The sequence below is a fragment of the Taudactylus pleione genome, unplaced genomic scaffold (genome assembly GCF_031769625.1).
Source record: "Taudactylus pleione unplaced genomic scaffold, aTauple2 ptg000112l, whole genome shotgun sequence".
NCBI classification, from domain to species: domain Eukaryota; kingdom Metazoa; phylum Chordata; class Amphibia; order Anura; family Myobatrachidae; genus Taudactylus; species Taudactylus pleione.
Genome location: NW_028284514.1, coordinates 842,100 through 861,873, shown reverse-complemented (window position 1 = coordinate 861,873; position 19,774 = coordinate 842,100). Strand labels below are relative to the sequence as shown.

Here is a 19,774-nt window from a genome sequence, read left to right as displayed (position 1 = left end):
CCCCCTCCCCGCACCCTAATCCTAACACTCCCTCCCCAGTGCCTAACCCTAACCTCCCCCTAGTGCCTAAACCTAAACTCCACTCCCCGCACCCTAACCCTAACACCCCCCGGTGGCTAAACCTAGCCTCCCCCTAGTGCCTAAATCTAACCTCCCCCTCCCCGCACCCTAATCCTAACATTCTCTAACCGGTGCCTAACCCTAATGCCTAACCCTAACCTCCCCCTAACACCCCGATATTTACCTTAGGGATGCCGACGGTCAGGATACTGGTGCCGGGATTCCAACCTGTCGGGATTTTGGCACCGGTATTCAGAGCGTCGGCATCCCGGCATCCCAAGCCAACCCCATCCCTTCCCCTTGCGGAACTTGCGCATGTGTGGTTTACCAGTTGTGTTTGCACAATGCAAAAAAGCTGGGTCCTCCTTCAGCCCACCGGAGAGAGTTCCCATTCCAGCAGGACAGCTCCATTGTTGGTACTGTATCTGAGGATGGATTTCCCATTCCAGTAGGACAGCTCCATTGTTGGTACTGTATCTGAGGATGGATTTCCCATTCCAGTAGGACAGCTCCATTGTTGGTATCTGTGGAGAGAGTTCCCATCCCAGCAGGACAGATCCATTGTTGGTATCTGAGGAGAGAGTTCCCATCCCAGCAGGACAGCTCCATTCTTGGTATCTGAGGAGAGACTTCCCATCCCAGCAGGACAGCTCCATTCTTGGTATCTGAGGAGAGACTTCCCATCCCAGCAGGACAGCTCCATTCTTGGTATCTGAGGAGAGACTTCCCATCCCAGCAGGACAGCTCCATTGTTGGTAGCTGAGGAGAGATTTCCCATTCCAGCAGGGCAGCTCCATTGTTGGTATCTGAGGAGAGAGTTCCCATTCCAGCAGGACAGCTCGATTGTTGGTATCTGAGGAGAGAGTTCCCATCCCAGCAGGACAGCTCCATTGTTGGTATCTGAGGAGAGAGTTCCCATCCCAGCAGGACAGCTCCATTGTTGGTATCTGAGGAGAGAGTTCCCATTCCAGCAGGACAGCTCCATTGTTGGTACTGTATCTGAGGATGGATTTCCCATTCCAGTAGGACAGCTCCATTGTTGGTATCTGTGGAGAGAGTTCCCATCCCAGCAGGACAGCTCCATTGTTGGTATCTGAGGAGAGAGTTCCCATCCCAGCAGGACAGCTCCATTCTTGGTATCTGAGGAGAGAGTTCCCCTTCCAGCAGGCCAGCTCCATTGTTGGTATCTGAGGAGAGACTTCCCATCCCAGCAGGACAGCTCCATTCTTGGTATCTGAGGAGAGACTTCCCATCCCAGCAGGACAGCTCCATTGTTGGTAGCTGAGGAGAGATTTCCCATTCCAGCAGGGCAGCTCCATTGTTGGTATCTGAGGAGAGAGTTCCCATCCCAGCAGGGCAGCTCCATTGTTGGTATCTGAGGAGAGAGTTCCCATCCCAGCAGGACAGCTCCATTGTTGGTATCTGAGGAGAGAGTTCCCATTCCAGCAGGACAGCTCCATTGTTGGTATCTGAGGAGAGAGTTCCCATCCCAGCAGGACAGCTCCATTGTTAGTATCTGAGGAGTGAGTTCCCATTCCAGCAGGACAGCTCCATTGTTAGCCTCTGAGGATAGAGGGCCTGATTCAGAGCCGCTCGCTATTTGCGGTCGTTCATTTAAAAAAAAGGGGTGGCTATTCAAATGAACCGTTCGCTCATTGCGGTCTGTTCACGCCTCTAGGTCTGAACGAGCGAACAAAACTTGCGGTCGTTTTTTGTAAAAATACGCCCCCTGGCCGCTCGCATCCTACGTCATGTCCGCTATTTATTAGATTAATCGAGTACATCGACCAGGGTATGAACTGCTCACTATTCTTGTGGTTGGTTTTTGCTACCACAATTTTGCGAGCAGTTCTGGCTATAAAATAACCCAGTGACGTGGTCAATGACGCTACTTTTTTAATTATGCACACCCATAAAACGCCCGTTTTGACCTTTAAGCACGCCTGCGTTCGGATCTCCACTCCCCGTTTTCAAACACCTTCCCCCGTTACCACCCACATACGCCTCCTCCTGTCACTCAAATTATCAGGCATTCGCTATTTTGCGAGCACATGAATTTCGACCGCAATGACTGGTTCGCGCATGCGTATAACGATCCGTACACATGCGCAGTTGGGCAAACATTGCTCGGAGCGAACGAGCGGCCGCTTACGAGCAGCTCTGAATCAGGCCCAGAGTTCCCATTCCAGCAGGACAGCTCCATTGTTGGTATCTGTGGAGAGAGTTCCCCTTCCAGCAGGACAGCTCCATTGTTGGTATCTGAGGAGAGAGTTCCCCTTCCAGCAGGACAGCTCCATTGTTGGTATCTGAGGAGAGAGTTCCCATCCCAGCAGGACAGCTCCATTGTTAGTATCTGAGGAGAGAGTTCCCATCCCAGCAGGACAGCTCCATTGTTGGTATCTGAGGAGAGAGTTCCCATCCCAGCAGGACAGCTCCATTGTTAGCATCTGAGGAGAGAGTTCCCATCCCAGCAGGACAGCTCCATTGTTGGTATCTGAGGAGAGACTTCCCATCCCAGCAGGACAGCTCCATTGTTAGTATCTGAGGAGAGAGTTCCCATCCCAGCAGGACAGCTCCATTGTTGGTATCTGAGGAGAGAGTTCCCATCCCAGCAGGACAGCTCCATTGTTGGTATCTGAGGAGAGAGTTCTCATTCCAGCAGGACAGCTCCATTGTTGGTATCTGAGGAGAGAGTTCCCATCCCAGCAGGACAGCTCCATTGTTGGTATCTGAGGAGAGAGTTCCCATCCCAGCAGGACAGCTCCATTGTTGGTATCTGAGGAGAGAGTTCCCATCCCAGCAGGACAGCTCCATTGTTGGTATCTGAGGATGGAGTTAACCCTTACATTGCAGATCTTGTTAAATACTGTTCCCATAGAAGACTGTGGAGATGGCTGATGTGATGGATGTAGGACAGAACATATCTCTTTATTTCCTGCTCTCTGTATCGGTACATTCTAGGGATACTTCATTCTGCCCTTAAACTATTGGAGTATTTTCTGCATATTGTTTGTGCAGAATTGATTAATAAGCGAGCCTCTATGGGACCTATAAAACATAATCAGGAAGATTAGCTGTCACCGCACAAAGTATGCGATGCCTAATAGCTGCTTATTCTTCATTGTTTAGTTATCCTTGTACATTTATTTTACTGACCTGCATCGGTGGCTGTATTGCAGCTTGGTATGATGTAATATGTGATCGGAGGGTCTTGTGCTTTTCTCTGAGTAACCATTTAATGATCTCTTCCAAGAAGGAGGAAACACAGTACTATTGCACTTTGCTTTTTTGGATAGTATTACACAGAAAGGGTTTCTATTGCACGGGTTAGGTTTATTTTATAAAACAAAATTAGATTCCAGATAATCCTGTTGATAATGGAGTGCGCTATTACGCTGACTCCCATGGGGAGACCTTATTCCCTAACCAAGATGGCCACTGAAAGTGGTACTGCGCATTTGTAACACCTAAGTGTGGTTAGGATCTGTAGTGTGGAATTTTTCAATGTTAAGTTGTTCCTGCTCCTTCTTCTTTCTTACGCTAGCAGAGAGGTGATCCCCAACCTCAACACAGTATGTGACGTAGTGTAAAGTCACAATAGCTTTAGGAAACAGGAACTCCTCGACGGTGGGGGTTTACCTCTTATTTCTTAACCCGAATATGTCTTAAAGTAACACTTCATATGCCACAACAAACTAAAGCAAATCGGATATACAGTACATGCGTCACAGACTGTATACGTTTCAGGAATTGTGAATTAAAATGATCAATTAAATATCTAGTCTAACTGATATGGGAAGACTTTCAATGAGAGTGCAACACTAACTTATGATTATGTATGTTTTAAGAAATGGCAACAATGTTTCCTATATCCTATTTCTTTACACAAACTCTACACTTTGCTACTAATAACACCCCAGAAATACAATGATATCAGCAGTATGGTGTATTAGAGCCTTCACATGCACACATTAAATAACCACAGAGACTAGTTATACTCTATACCCAGGCCACACCTGGAACTCCTGACTGGCCAGGCGTTTGACGGTGCACATTAGAAAATAAAGACACAAAAGTTGAACTGGCTGGTGAATTAGGTAATTAGAAAATCAACTCTAATGGGCATATTCAATTGGGAGCGAGGTTTAGTGAGGTAAAATACCTCGCGCCCCTCACGCCCAATTTTGGATTACCGCATGTATGCACGCTCCCAATATCCATGGTATCCAATTAAAAAAAGGGGTTGCGGGATTTTCTGCTCTGAAAACCCTGCGCCGCGAAAAGAAAAAAAAAAGAATTTTTCACTTACCTGGCCGGGGGTCTCTGTTGGCCTCGCCACTCCCGGTGGCCTCCCCTCTATCTTCTTAATGGAGAGGGGGCTTCTGGGAGTCCCGGGGGCTGCTGGGAGGCTCCAGGAGTTGGTGGGAAGGGCAAGGTCTGCTGGGAGATGTAGTTCTCCCAGTGCCCATATCCGGGGGGCCACACATACATTGGGGGGGATACACACACACCGGGGGTCAAACAGACACTCACATGCACACACGTTCACTCATACTCACTCACACACTCACACACAGTGACATACTCACGCTGCTGCTGGAGTTGTCCGGGTTCCGACACTGGATGAAGAAGACAGCACTTCGGATGGTGAGTAATTACTGACTAATTTAGCTAAATGGGAACTTCCAATTGCTTAATTAGTCCTAAGGGGGGTACGGCCGGGGTCCCAGAGAAAGTTCCACTGACTTTTCCTAAATTCAACGATTTTAGGAAAAATCACACTTGCTCTGGAGGCGCGAGGAAGAAAACCTCCCGGCTTTAAAAAAAGAAAACGCACCTAATTGAATAGCAAAAATATCGCACCCGCAGGAAATAACTCACAGGTGCAGGATTTTTGCTATTCTCGCACACACTTGAATATGCCGCTAAGTATTCCTGTCAAAGCTGTCGGCATGTGATGGTGGTGACGTCATCAACTTAGCAATAAGCCAGGTCAGGCTGCCAGTGAAAGTGGTCTCACCCGGGATGGACTCATTTCCCGGGTGCGACGTGGGTTGGCAGTGTGAAAGGGGCTAACGTCTCCCTCTCCTGAGGTAATACTGGAGCTCAGCACGGCCTGTCTACTGCTACACACAGAACTAACTGTACCACAGCCCGCAGGTATTTCCTGCCACGGTCACTTATGCTGAGGCTGCTCACTAGTCACTCCTTAGCTGCTGATTCACTGACTTGTTATTCTGCACCTAGGGGCCATTAGCGAGCGTCTTGGAGCAGCTTCCTTTAGTCTCTATCCCCTCACTTAGGGCCTCATTTATCAATGAGTTGTATCATTCACAATAAGCGATAAAACTGGCTGCGTATGATAATCACCTCCCAACTGTCATCTGTTTGAAAAGTGACAGTTGGGTGCTGATCGGCTGGAGCATCATTTATCATACGCAGCCAGTTCTATCACTTGTTGTGAATGATAAAACTCATTGATACACGAGGCCCTTAATCAATAGTTCTGTCATTATAGTGGGAAGTGTCAGTGTCAGACATAATACCTCGTATAGGTGGGTATTATACATACGCAGCGCCATCTTGTCACTGTGTAAGAGCAATGCAGTGAAACACATCTAGGTACCACTTCGATCCAGTGAGACCTCTGATTTACCTGCTCCAAGAGCTTTTCTAGAGTGATCCAGCACCATTACCTGCATTTTACTACACTATCCGGCTGATGAGCTGTACGACGCCCCGCTCTGCTCCATCCTACCAGTGAGTAGCAGTAGCAGTTGCAAGCTGCAGCACTTACCAAATTTGCTAGGTGGGGGGTACATTTAAACAATAAAATTGTCTCTGTGTGATTGCCAGGTGCTACCATTGGCCAAAACTAACTGTTCTATGCATGGACAATATGGCCAGTACACCTAAGAGAAGCTGTCATTTACCGTCCCCCTTGCCCTCCCTCCAAATTCCTTGACAACTTTGCTTCCTGGCTCCCTCACTTTCTCTCCTAAGACCTTCCCTCTATTATCCTAGGTGACTTCAATATTCCTATTGATATCCCCACTGAATCCTCTGCTTCCAAACTCCTTACCCTCACATCCTCATTTGGTCTCGCCCAATGGACCTCCTCACCCTCCCATGTGAGTGGGCACTCACTTGACCTGGTCTTTACGCACCGTTGTGATATTTCTGATTATTCCAATTCCCCATTCCCCCTCTCTGATCATCACCTTCTCTCTTTTAACCTATCCCTCTCTCCTTCCCCTCCTCTACTCCTAAGGCCACTATCAGTAGGCGTAACATTGAGGCTATCGACACTGTATCCTTTTCTTCCCTACTTGACTCACTTCTCTCCCCTATCCTCTCTCTCTCCTGCCCTGAACAAGCCACTTCCCTATACAACGCCTCCCTTACTTCTGCTCTTGACTCTGTTGCTCCGTCATCTCTACTCACCCTCGCAGATCCACACCTCAACCCTGGCATTCCAAATGCACCAAATATCTGCAAAAGTGTTCACGAAGCGCCGAGTGACAGTGGAGAATATCACTCTTTAAGGCAGATTTTCTCCATTTCAAATTTATGCTCACATCCTATAGTGCTGCGCTCTCCCTCTCTAAACAGTCATATTTCAAGCACCTCATCTCCTCTCAGTCCTTAAATCCCCAGCGTCTCTTCACCACCTTCAACTCCCTCCTCTGCCCACCCCCTCCTCGTCTCCCCTCCTTGCTCTCTGCCCTTGACTTTGCTACCTACATTACATATAAAATTTATTCCATACGTCACGATATCATTTCCCACAAGTCCCCCAGCTCTCCACCTCCTCCTTTTCTGGGTCATCTGTCCCCTTCCATTTTACTTACACTGACATCCTTCTCCCCTGTATCTGGAGAGGAAGTCATGGCCCTCATCCGGTCCTCCCCCCCTTCCACTTCCCCCCTTGACCCTATCCCTTCACGTCTCCTCTGCTATCTCTCTCCTTGTGCCTGTTCTCATCTTGCCCACCTCCTCAATCTCTCCCTCTCTTCTGGCACTGTCCCTTCTTCATTCAAACATGCCCTTGTCTCCCCCATTCTCAAAAAACCTACCCTTGATCCTAACACTCTCGCAAACTACCGTCCCATCTCTCTCCTCCCTTTTGCATCCAAACTCCTTGAGCAGATTGTCTACAACCACCTTACCACCTTTCTTTCCTCCCACTCCCTCCTTGACCCCTTTCAGTCTGGCTTCCGTTCTCTCCACTCCACTGAAACTGCCCTCACTAAAGTCAGCAATGACCTCCTTGTTGCCAAATCCATGGGCCACTACTCTCTACTCATTCTCCTTGACCTTTCTGCTGCTTTTGACACTGTGGACCACCCTCTCCTGCTGCAAATCCTTCACTGCCTTGGTCTACGTGACACTGCTCTCTCCTGGCTGTCCTCCTACCTCTCTGACTGATCCTTCTCTGTCACCTCTCATGGCTTATCTTCTCCCCCACATTCTCTCACAGCAGGTGTTCCCCAAGGTTCTGTTCTTGGACCACTCCTTTTCTCCCGCTATACGTCCTCTCTAGGTGAATACATCAGCTGTTTTGACCTCCATTATCATCTCTATGCTGATGATACTCAGATCTACCTTTCCTCCCCTGAAATCTCTCCCTCTCTCCTCACTCGTATCTCCAACCATCTCTCTGCTATCTCTTCCTGAATGTCCCAGCGATTTCTTAAGCTTAATATGTCTAAGACTGAGATGATCATCTTCTCACCCTCCCACATGACCTCACTTCCCACTATTTATTTATCAATTGATGGCACAACTATCTCCTCTAGCCCCAAAGTGCGCTGTCTTGGAGTTACCCTGGGCTCATCTCTCTCTTTCAAACCACATATCCAGAACCTCTCACAGTCCTGTCATTTCCAGCTCAAAATTATTTCCAGGATCAGACCCTTTCTCACCCAGGATGCTACTAAGACCCTAATACACTCACTGGTCATCTCCAGACTGGATTACTGTAACCTCCTCCTATCTGGCCTCCCCATCTCCCATCTCTCTCCTCTCCAGTCTGTCCTCAATACTGCCGCTCGACTCATCTTTCTCTCCATACTCTCTACATCTGCCGCCCCTCTCTTACAAGCCCTCCACTGGCTCCCCTTCCCCTTCAGAACCCAATTCAAGGTTCTCACACTCGCTTACAAAGCCCTCACACACTCCTATCCCATTTACATCTGACCTCATCTCCCTTCACTCTCCTGTCCGCCCTCTTCGTTCAACAAATGCATTCCACCTCTCTTACCAACTGATTACTTTCTCCCACTCCTGCCTCCAAGACCTTGCCCGTGCTGCTCCCCATCTTTGGAACTCTCTCCCTCTCCCCATCAGACACCTCTGCAATCCTTCAAACGGGCTTTCAAGACCCACTACTTCATTAATGCTTTCCAGCTCTCATCCTAACTTGCTACATGCTCCCTCCTCCCTGTCTTCCCCATCTGTATCATGCCTGTATGTCTGCCCCTCCCCTTGAGAATGAAAGCTCTTGCGAGCAGGGCCCTCTACCCTCTTGTGCTTCTCCTTACTCTATTTCAACTACTTCTTACCCACAACTAGGACAACTAGCACTTGGTTGCTTATGCTCTGTTGCTTTTTGGGTGTTATGGCCACCAATGTATCAATGTATATCATCCTTGTCCTGCATTGTATTGTATTGCACTGTATCACTTTTTTGGTTATATACTTTGTAAGGTGCTGTGGAACACTTGTGGCGCTATATAAATAAACAATAGTAATAATGGCGGGTGTACTGATCAAAAGGTGCTATATCTTGGATGATGGCATATCTGCTCTCACCAATCCCTAAGTGACCTCTAATGTGTTTTCATACAGTCGTTGACCGTCTCTTTTGTCTCCCTGACAGTATCACACAGCTGGTGGTTGGGACATCTCTGGATGTCAATGTAACGGTCTCTGTGAAGAATGAAGGGGATGATTCATACAACACCCGTGTCCTTATCCCTTTTCCCTCTGATCTGTCTTATCGGAGGGTGTCCCTCGTTCAGGTACTGGGGTGCTCTCTTGTCTGGGTAATCTCTGTGAGTTGAAGAAGTCTAAATCTTGGTTTATGTTTCTGTCTTGCAGAGTAACAAGCAAGTGACCATTTCATGTTCAACGCTGGAGAGTCAGAGAGTTTTGACCTGTGGAGTGAACAACCCGCTACTGAGACCCAACACTACGGTAAGGAGAGACCAGCTGAGAGTGCAAATAGAGACTGCTAGAGAGCATGATCAGGGCTGTATTAGTGTGCCAAATAAGAGCAAAAAGTAGACCAAAGCTCTTTCACTAGATAGACATCCTGAGACTGATAGAAACATTGTTATGGATTCAGAAATAGTCACCACATCTCCCAAACATTCCCGAATCATGGACTTTCTAGGGGTCTAACTTAGATAGAAGAGGACAGAAAACTGGACATATATGGATGGAGTGTGGTTTGGGGGAACCATGGGGTGTGGTTTTGATGGATCATGGGATGTGGTTTGGGTGGATTATGGGGTGTGGTTTGGGTAGATCATAGCGTGTGGTTTTGGTGGCTCATGGGGCATTGGCTGGATCATGGGGTATGGTTTGGTTAGATAATGGGGTGTGCTTTGGGTGGTTCCCCCAGCTACTCATTCCATCCAATGTGCCACCCGCATCCTCTGTCCCCAGCAACCCGCCCATGGACCCCCCCCATCTCTCTTTGCCCAGCGTCATATACATGTTGCAGGATGGAGGCTGCGGACTGCTGGCAGGAGTTGTGCAAAGTGGGCTGCAGACTCTGGCCCCTGAGTTGGGGGCAGTGGGGAGACAGCTGAAAGGGGTCTGAAAAGATCCCTTTCCCACACAAGCTGCAGTGTAAAAGCCAGCTTGTGATGTAATTCGGGAGCTGTACGCCATCTCACCCTGGTCATAAATGATGTTTCATTGCTTTGCTGATGCTGGGGAGGTTCTCAGAGACTCCGCCTCCCCTACTCCGCCCTCCACTTATAATAAAGACACTGCACCATCTGACGCCCCAATCCTTGTCACACGTACTGTATACAATGCATCTTCTCCCCTCACAGATGTCACTAACGCCCCAATCCTTGTCACACGTACTGTATACAATGTATCTTCTCCCCTCACAGATGTCACTAACGCCCCAATCCTTGTCACACGTACTGTATATAATGTATTTTCTCCTCTCACAGATGTCACAAACACCCCAATCCTTGTCACATGTACTGTATACAATGTATCTTCTCCCCTCACAGATGTCACTAATGCCCCAATCCTTGTCACACGTACTGTATACAATGTATCTTCTCCCCTCACAGATGTCACTAACGCCCCAATCCTTGTCACACGTACTGTATACAATGTATCTTCTCCCCTCACAGATGTCACTAACTCCCCAATCCTTGTCACACGTACTGTATACAATGTATCTTCTCCTCTCACAGATGTCACTAACGCCCCAATTCTTGTCACACGTACTGTATATAATGTATCTTCTCCGCTCACAGATGTCACTAACGCCCCAATCCTTGTCACACGTACTGTATACAATGTATCTTCTCCCCTCACAGATGTCACTAACGCCCCAATCCTTGTCACACTTACTGTATACAATGTTTCTTCTCCCTTCACAGATTACCCTAACACCCACTTTCTCTGGTCTCTTCCAGGTGATCTTCATGGTCAGCTTTCATGTGGCAACAAGAGCCAATTTAGGAGACAGTCTAACTTTGACGGCCAATGTGACCAGGTGACCAAATAATACACATGTATAAGGCCTAGCTCACACGTGTGATGAATGCTGCTCCACCAGAACAACAAATAGTGAAAGCGCCCATGTGGAAGGGCCCAAATCACTGCGCCTAGTATTGTGCATAATGTTAGAAGTGTGATAACTATTTTTTGTCTCCCCATAGTGATAATCAGGGGGTTATGAGTGATCTAATGAGGTCTTCATCTCAAATAAGGGTGCTGTATGCAATCTATGTGACCATCAGCAGGTGAGTGAGAGAGTCATTAGAGACACTTAAATATTAAGCAATCCCTGATAAATATCCCATGAGCATTGATGAGAGAAGGAAGAGACAGTAAGGTTAGAAGGTGACCACTCCTGGTGGGTTCTGGCTGTCTGCCCAGCGCTGAGTGACAGGATAACGTTCTAAAGTGGACAAGCACAAAATGTCCAAGGGTTGGGGCATAGCTGGGGTGCTCCATAATTATCTGACTGGGATTCTCAGTATTGGGATCAAATATCCACAGTCACCAAAGTATGAATTAATGTCTGCCAATGTAAGACACAGAACTAATGAGAAATGGGACAGAAACTACAAATGACAAAATTACACAGAAAAAAATAATAAGGGAAAGGGACGTGATATGGTTGGATATAAGCAGGAGATGTGCAAAGATTGGGGACATCAGAGGCGGGAGAATGAATAGGAGGACTAGTATGTTTGAATGAAGAGATCAGTCATAACGACATACTAAAAGGCTCGAAGGCTGGGTGTAAGTCTACTTGGGCACTGGAGGTCATTCCAGGGGATGGGAACAGCATAAAATAAATGCTGCAGATGGGAGTGGGAAGCGGTGATCAGGGAGGAGGTGAGGCAGCAGTCATTGGAAGAGTGAAGTGGGTGGGAGGAAGTGTATGGGAAGGAGGCTGGAGATAGGAGTGGGAAGCGGTGATCAGGGAGGAGGTGAGGCAGCAGTCATTGGAAGTGTGAGGGAGGAAGTGTATGGGAAGGAGGCTGGAGATGGGAGTGGGAAGCGGTGATCAGGAAGGAGGTGAGGCAGCAGTCATTGGAAGTGTGAAGTGGGTGGGAGGAAGTGTATGGGAAGGAGGCTGGAGATGGGAGTGGGAAGCGGTGATCAGGGAGGAGGTGAGGCAGCAGTCATTGGAAGTGTGAGGGAGGAAGTGTATGGGAAGGAGGCTGGAGATGGGAGTGGGAAGCGGTGATCAGGGAGGAGGTGAGGCAGCAGTCATTGGAAGTGTGAAGTGGGTGGTAGGAAGTGTATGGAAAGGAGGCTGGAGATGGGAGTGGGAAGCGGTGATCAGGGAGGGGGTGAGGTAGCAGTCATTGGAAGTGTGAAGTGTGTGGGAGGAAGTGTATGGGAAGGAGGCTGGAGATGGGAGTGGGAAGCGGTGATCAGGGAGGGGGTGAGGCAGCAGTCATTGGAAGTGTGAAGTGTGTGGGAGGAAGTGTATGGGAAGGACGCTGGAGATGGGTGTGGGAAGCAGTGATCAGGGAGGAGGTGAGGCAGCAGTCATTGGAAGCGTGAAGTGTGTGGGAGGAAGTGTATGGGAAGGAGGCTGGAGATGGGAGTGGGAAGTGGTGATCAGGGAGGAGGTGAGGCAGCAGTCATTGGAAGCATGAAGTGAGTGGGAGGAAGTGTATGGGAAGGAGGCTGGAGATGGGAGTGGGAAGCGGTGATCAGGGAGGAGTTGAGGCAGCAGTCATTGGAAGCGTGAAGTGGGTTGGAGGAAGTGTATGGGAAGGAGGCTGGAGATGGGAGTGGGAAGCGGTGATCAGGGAGGAGGTGAGGCAGCAGTAATTGGAAGCTTGAAGTGGGTGGGAGGAAGTGTATGGGAAGGAGGCTGGAGATGAAGTGGGAAGCGGTGATCAGGAAGGAGGTGAGGCAGCAGTCATTGGAAGTGTGAAGTGGGTGAGAGGAAGTGTATGGAGAAGAGGCTGGAGATGGGAGTGCGAAGCGGTGATCAGGAAGGTGGTGAGGCAGCAGTCATTGGAAGTGTGAAGTGGGTGGGAGGAAGTGTATGGGAAGGAGGCTGGAGATGGGAGTGGGAAGCGATGATCAGGGAGGCAGCAGTCATTGGAAGTGTGAAGTGGGTGAGAGGAAGTGTATGGGAAGGAGGCTGGAGATGGGAGTGGGAAGCAGTGATCAGGGAGGAGGTGAGGCAGCAGTCATTGAAAGTGTGAAGTGGGTGGGAGGAAGTGTATGGGAAGGAGGCTGGAGATGGGAGTGGGAAGCGGTGATCAGGGAGGAGGTGAGGCAGCAGTCATTGGAAGTGTGAAGTGGGTGGGAGGAAGTGTATGGGAAGGAGGCTGGAGATGGGAGTGGGAAGCGGTGATCAGGGAGGAGGTGAGGCAGCAGTCATTGGAAGCGTGAAGCGTGAAGTGTGTGGAAGGAAGTGTATGGGAAGGAGGCTGGAGATGGGAGTGGGAAGCGGTGATCAGGGAGGAGGTGAGGCAGCAGTCATTGGAAGCGTGAAGTGGGTGGGAGGAAGTGTATTGGAAGGAGGCTGGAGATGGGAGTGGGAAGCGGTGATCAGGGAGGAGGTGAGGCAGCAGTCATTGGAAGCATGAAGTGGGTGGGAGGAAGTGTATGGGAAGGAGGCTGGAGATGGGAGTGGGAAGCGGTGATCAGGAAGGAGGTGAGGCAGCAGTCATTGGAAGTGTGAAATGGGTGAGAGGAAGTGTATGGAGAAGAGGCTGGAGATGGGAGTGGGAAGCGGTGATCAGGGAGGAGGTGAGGCTGCAGTCATTGGAAACGTGAAGTGGGTGGGAGGAAGTGTATGGAAAGGAGGCTGGAGATGGGAGTGGGAAGCGGTTATTAGGGAGGAGTTGAGGCAGCAGTCATTGGAAGCATGAAGTGGGTGGGAGGAAGTCTATGAAAATGAGGCTGGAGATGGAAGTGGGAAGCGGTGGTCAGGGAGGAGGTGAGGCAGCAGTCATTCGAAGTGTGTGGGAGGAAGTGTATGGGAAGGAGGCTGGAGATGGGAGTGGGAAGTGGTGATCAGGGAGCGGGTGAGGCAGAAGTCATTGGAAGTGTGAAGTGGGTGGGAGGGAGTGTATGGAAAGGAGGCTGGAGATGGGAGTGGGAAGCGATGATCAGGGAGGCAGCAGTCATTGGAAGTGTGAAGTGGGTGGGTGGGAGGAAGTGTATTGGAAGAAGGCTGGGGATGGGAATGGGAAGCGGTGATCAGGGAGGAGATGAGGCAGCAGTCATTGGAAGTGTGAAGTGGGTGTGAGGAAGTGTATGGGAAGGGAGTGGGAAGTGGTGATCAGGAAGGAGGTGAGGCAGCAGTCATTGGAAGTATAAAGTGGATGTGAGGAAGTGTATGGGAAGGAGGCTGGGGATGGGAGTGGGAAGCGGTGATCAGGGAGGAGGTGAGGCAGCTGTCATTGGAAGTATAAAGTGGATGAGAGGAAGTGTATGGAGAAGAGGCTGGAGATGGGAGTGGGAAGCAGTGATTAGGGAGAAGGTGTGGCAGCAGTCATTGGAAGTGTGAAGTGGGTGGGAGGAAGTGTATGGGAAGGAGGCTGGAGATGGGAGTGGGAAGCGGTGATCAGGGAGGAGGAGAGGCAGCGGTCATTGGAAGTGTGAAGTGGGTGGGAGGAAGTGTATGGGAACAGAGTGGGAAGTGGTGATCAGGGAGGAGGTGAGGCAGCAGTCATTGGAAGTGTGAAGTGGGTGGGAGGAAGTGTATGGGATGGAGGCTGGAGATGGGAGTGGGAAGTGGTGATCAGGGAGGAGGAGAGGCAGCGGTCATTGGAAGTGTGAAGTGGGTGGGAGGAAGTGTATGGGAACAGAGTGGGAAGTGGTGATCAGGGAGGAGGTGAGGCAGCAGTCATTGGAAGTGTGAAGTGGGTGGGAGGAAGTGTATGGGATGGAGGCTGGAGATGGGAGTGGGAAGTGGTGATCAGGGAGGAGGTGAGGCAGCAGTCATTGGAAGTATGAAGTGGGTGGGAGGAAGTGTATGGGATGGAGGCTGGAGATGGGAGTGGGAATTGGTGATCAGGGAGGAGGTGAGGCAGCAGTCATTGCAATTGAGAAGTGGGTGGGAGGAAGTGTATTGGAAGGAGGCTGGAGATGGGTGTGGGAAGCAGTGATCAGGTAGGAGGTGAGGCAGCAGTCATTGGAAGCATGAAGTGGGTGGGAGGAAGTGTATGGGAAGGAGGCTGGAGATGGGAAGCGGTGATCAGGGAGGAGGTGAGGCAGCAGTCATTGGAAGTATGAAGTGGGTGGGAGGAAGTGTATGGGAAGGAGGCTGGAGATGGGAGTGGGAAGCGGTGATCAGGGAGGAGGTGAGGCAGCAGTCATTGGAAGTATGAAGTGGGTGGGAGGAAGTGTATGGGAAGGAGGCAGGAGATGGGAGTGGGAAGCGGTGATCAGGGAGGCGGTGAGGCAGCAGTCATTGGAAGTGTGAAGTGGGTGGGAGGAAGTGTATGGGAAGGAGGCTGGAGATGGGAGTGGGAAGCGGTGATCAGGGAGGAGGTGAGGCAGCAGTCATTGGAAGTGTGAAGTGGGTGAGAGGAAGTGTATGGAGAAGAGGCTGGGGATGGGAGTGGGAAGCTGTGATCAGGGAGGAGGTAAGGCAGCAGTCATTGGAAGCGTGAAGTGGGTGGGAGGAATTGTATGGGAAGGATTCTGGAGATGGGAGTGGGAAGCTGTGATCAGGGAGGAGGTGAGGCAGCAGGCATTGGAAGTATGAAGTGGGTGGGAGGAAGTGTATGGGAAAGAGGCTAGAGATGGGGGATCAGGAAGCGGTGATCAGGGAGGAGGTGAGGCAGCAGTCATTGGAAGTATGAAGTGGGTGATAGGAAGTGTATGGGTAGGAGGCTGGAGATGGGAGTGGGAAGCGGTGATCAGGGAGGAGGTGAGGCAGCAGTCATTTGAAGTGTGAAGTGGGTGGGAGGAAGTGTATTGGAAGATGGCTGGGGATGGGAATGGGAAGCGGTGATCAGGGAGGAGATGAGGCAGCAGTCATTGGAAGTGTGAAGTGGGTGTGAGGAAGTGTATGGGAAGGGAGTGGGAAGTGGTGATCAGGGAGGAGGTGAGGCAGCAGTCATTGGAAGTATAAAGTGGATGTGAGGAAGTGTATGGGAAGGAGGCTGGGGATGGGAGTGGGAAGCGGTGACCAGGTAGGAGGTGAGGCAGCTGTCATTGGAAGTATAAAGTGGATGAGAGGAAGTGTATGGAGAAGAGGCTGGAGATGGGAGTGGGAAGCAGTGATTAGGGAGAAGGTGTGGCAGCAGTCATTGGAAGTGTGAAGTGGGTGGGAGGAAGTGTATGGGAAGGAGGCTGGAGATGGGAGTGGGAAGCGGTGATCAGGGAGGAGGAGAGGCAGCGATCATTGGAAGTGTGAAGTGGGTGGGAGGAAGTGTATGGGAACGGAGTGGGAAGTGGTGATCAGGGAGGAGGTGAGGCAGCAGTCATTGGAAGTGTGAAGTGGGTGGGAGTAAGTGTATGGGATGGAGGCTGGAGATGGGAGTGGGAAGTGGTGATCAGGGAGGAGGTGAGGCAGCAGTCATTGGAAGTATGAAGTGGGTGGGAGGAAGTGTATGGGATGGAGGCTGGAGATGGGAGTGGGAATTGGTGATCAGGGAGGAGGTGAGGCAGCAGTCATTGCAATTGGGAAGTGGGTGGGAGGAAGTGTATTGGAAGGAGGCTGGAGATGGGAGTGGGAAGCAGTGATCAGGTAGGAGGTGAGGCAGCAGTCATTGGAAGCATGAAGTGGGTAGGAGGAAGTGTATGGGAAGGAGGCTGGAGATGGGAAGCAGTTATCAGGGAGGAGGTGTGGCAGCAGTCATTGGAAGTGTGAAGTGGGTGGGAGGAAGTGTATGGAGAAGAGGCTGGGGATGGGAGTGGGAAGCAGTGATCAGGTAGGAGGTGAGGCAGCAGTCATTGGAAGTGTGAAGTGGGTGGGAGGAAGTGTATGGAGAAGAGGCTGGGGATGGGAGTGGGAAGCTGTGATCAGGGAGGAGGTAAGGCAGCAGTCATTGAAAGCGTGAAGTGGGTGGGAGGAAGTGTATGTGAAGGAGGCTGGAGATGGGAGTGGGAAGCTGTGATCAGGGAGGAGGTGAGGCAGCAGTCATTGGAAGTATGAAGTGGGTGGGAGGAAGTGTATGGGAAAGAGGCTAGAGATGGGGGAGCAGGAAGCGGTGATCAGGGAGGAGGTGAGGCAGCAGTCATTGGAAGTATGAAGTGGGTGGTAGGAAGTGTATGGGTAGGAGGCTGGAGATGGGAGTGGGAAGCAGTGATCAGGGAGGAGGTGAGGCAGCAGTCATTGGAGGTGTGAAGTGGGTGGGAGGAAGTGTATGGGAAGGAGGCTGGAGATGGGAGTGGGAAGCGGTGATCAGGGAGGAGGTGAGGCAGCAGTCATTGGAAGTGTGAAGTGGGTGGGAGGAAGTGTATGGAGAAGAGGCTGGGGATGGGAGTGGGAAGCTGTGATCAGGGAGGAGGTGAGGCAGCAGTCATTGGAAGCGTGAAGTGGGTGGGAGGAATTGTATGGGAAGGATTCTGGAGATGGGAGTGGGAAGCTGTTATCAGGGAGGAGGTGAGGCAGCAGGCATTGGAAGTATGAAGTGGGTGGGTGGAAGTGTATTGGAAGAAGGCTGGGGATGGGAATGGGAAGCGGTGATCAGGGAGGAGATGAGGCAGCAGTCATTGGAAGTGTGAAGTGGGTGTGAGGAAGTGTATGGGAAGGGAGTGGGAAGTGGTGATCAGGGAGGAGGTGAGGCAGCAGTCATTGGAAGTATAAAGTGGATGTGAGGAAGTGTATGGGAAGGAGGCTGGGGATGGGAGTGGGAAGCGGTGACCAGGTAGGAGGTGAGGCAGCTGTCATTGGAAGTATAAAGTGGATGAGAGGAAGTGTATGGAGAAGAGGCTGGAGATGGGAGTGGGAAGCAGTGATTAGGGAGAAGGTGTGGCAGCAGTCATTGGAAGTGTGAAGTGGGTGGGAGGAAGTGTATGGGAAGGAGGCTGGAGATGGGAGTGGGAAGCGGTGATCAGGGAGGAGGAGAGGCAGCGGTCATTGGAAGTGTGAAGTGGGTGGGAGTGTATGGGAACGGAGTGGGAAGTGGTGATCAGGGAGGAGGTGAGGCAGCAGTCATTGGAAGTGTGAAGTGGGTGGGAGGAAGTGTATGGGATGGAGGCTGGAGATGGGAGTGGGAAGTGGTGATCAGGGAGGAGGTGAGGCAGCAGTCATTGGAAGTATGAAGTGGGTGGGAGGAAGTGTATGGGATGGAGGCTGGAGATGGGAGTGGGAATTGGTGATCAGGGAGGAGGTGAGGCAGCAGTCATTGCAATTGGGAAGTGGGTGGGAGGAAGTGTATTGGAAGGAGGCTGGAGATGGGAGTGGGAAGCAGTGATCAGGTAGGAGGCGAGGCAGCAGTCATTGGAAGCATGAAGTGGGTGGGAGGAAGTGTATGGGAAGGAGGCTGGAGATGGGAAGCGGTTATCAGGGAGGAGGTGTGGCAGCAGTCATTGGAAGTATGAAGTGGGTGGGAGGAAGTGTATGGGAAGGAGGCTGGAGATGGGAGTGGGAAGCGGTGATCAGGGAGGAGGTGAGGCAGCAGTCATTGGAAGTATGAAGTGGGTGGGAGGAAGTGTATGGGAAGGAGGCTGGAGATGGGAGTGGGAAGCGGTGATCAGGGAGGCGGTGAGGCAGCAGTCATTGGAAGTGTGAAGTGGGTGGGAGGAAGTGTATGGGAAGGAGGCTGGAGATGGGAGTGGGAAGCGGTGATCAGGGAGGAGGTGAGGCAGCAGTCATTGGAAGTGTGAAGTGGGTGGGAGGAAGTGTATGGAGAAGAGGCTGGGGATGGGAGTGGGAAGCTGTGATCAGGGAGGAGGTAAGGCAGCAGTCATTGGAAGCGTGAAGTGGGTGGGAGGAAGTGTATGGGAAGGAGGCTGGAGATGGGAGTGGGAAGCTGTGATCAGGGAGGAGGTGAGGCAGCAGTCATTGGAAGTATGAAGTGGGTGGGAGGAAGTGTATGGGAAAGAAGCTAGAGATGGGGGAGCAGGAAGCGGTGATCAGGGAGGAGGTGAGGCAGCAGTCATTGGAAGTATGAAGTGGGTGGTAGGAAGTGTATGGGTAGGAGGCTGGAGATGGGAGTGGGAAGCAGTGATCAGGGAGGAGGTGAGGCAGCAGTCATTGGAGGTGTGAAGTGGGTGGGAGGAAGTGTATGGGAAGGAGGCTGGAGATGGGAGTGGGAAGCAGTGATCAGGGAGGAGGTGAGGCAGCAGTCATTGGAAGAATGAAGTGGGTGGGAGGATGTGTATGGAAAGGAGGCTGGAGATGGGAGTGGGAAGCGGTGAATAGGGAGAAGGTGAGGCAGCAGTCATTGGAAGTGTGAAGTGGGTGGGAGGAAGTGTATGGAAAGGAGGCTGGAGATGGGAGTGGGAAGCGGTTATTAGGGAGGAGTTGAGGCAGCAGTCATTGGAAGCATGAAGTGTGTGGGAGGAAGTCTATGAGAATGAGGCTGGAGATGGGAGTGGGAAGTGGTGGTCAGGGAGGAGGTGAGGCAGCAGTCATTGGAAGTGTGTGGGAGGAAGTGTATGGGAAGGAGGCTGGAGATGGGAGTGGGAAGCGGTGGTCAGGGAGGGGGTGAGGCAGCAGTCATTAGAAGTGTGAAGTGGGTGGGAGGGAGTGTATGGAAAGGAGGCTGGAGATGGGAGTGGGAAGCGATGATCAGGGAGGCAGCAGTCATTGGAAGTGTGAAGTGGGTGGGTGGGAGGAAGTGTATGGGAAGGAGGCTGGAGATGGGAGTGGGAAGCGGTGATCAGGGAGGAGGTGAGGCAGCAGTCATTGGAAGTGTGAAGTGGGTGGGAGGAAGTGTATGGGAAGGAGGCTGGAGATGGGAGTGGGAAGCGGTGATCAGGGAGGAGGTGAGGCAGCAGTCATTGGAAGTGTGAAGTGGGTGGGAGGAAGTGTATGGGAAGGAGGCTGGAGATGGGACTAGGAAACGGATAATCA

General features: G+C 51.1%; 1 protein-coding gene across 2 annotated transcripts in view; it reads left to right on the top strand.

Annotated features, from left to right (window-relative positions):
• The window catches only part of LOC148525139 (integrin alpha-M-like), a 225,266-nt gene that overhangs the window by 166,322 nt on the left and 39,170 nt on the right, over nucleotides 1-19,774 (top strand). For both annotated transcript variants that reach the window (XM_088471181.1, XM_088471182.1), the window contains exons 20-23: nucleotides 8,942-9,083; nucleotides 9,163-9,258; nucleotides 10,731-10,810; nucleotides 10,977-11,060. In XM_088471181.1, coding sequence (XP_088327307.1) covers nucleotides 8,942-9,083; nucleotides 9,163-9,258; nucleotides 10,731-10,810; nucleotides 10,977-11,060 — 402 coding nt within the window. The remainder of the gene's footprint in view (nucleotides 1-8,941; nucleotides 9,084-9,162; nucleotides 9,259-10,730; nucleotides 10,811-10,976; nucleotides 11,061-19,774) is intronic.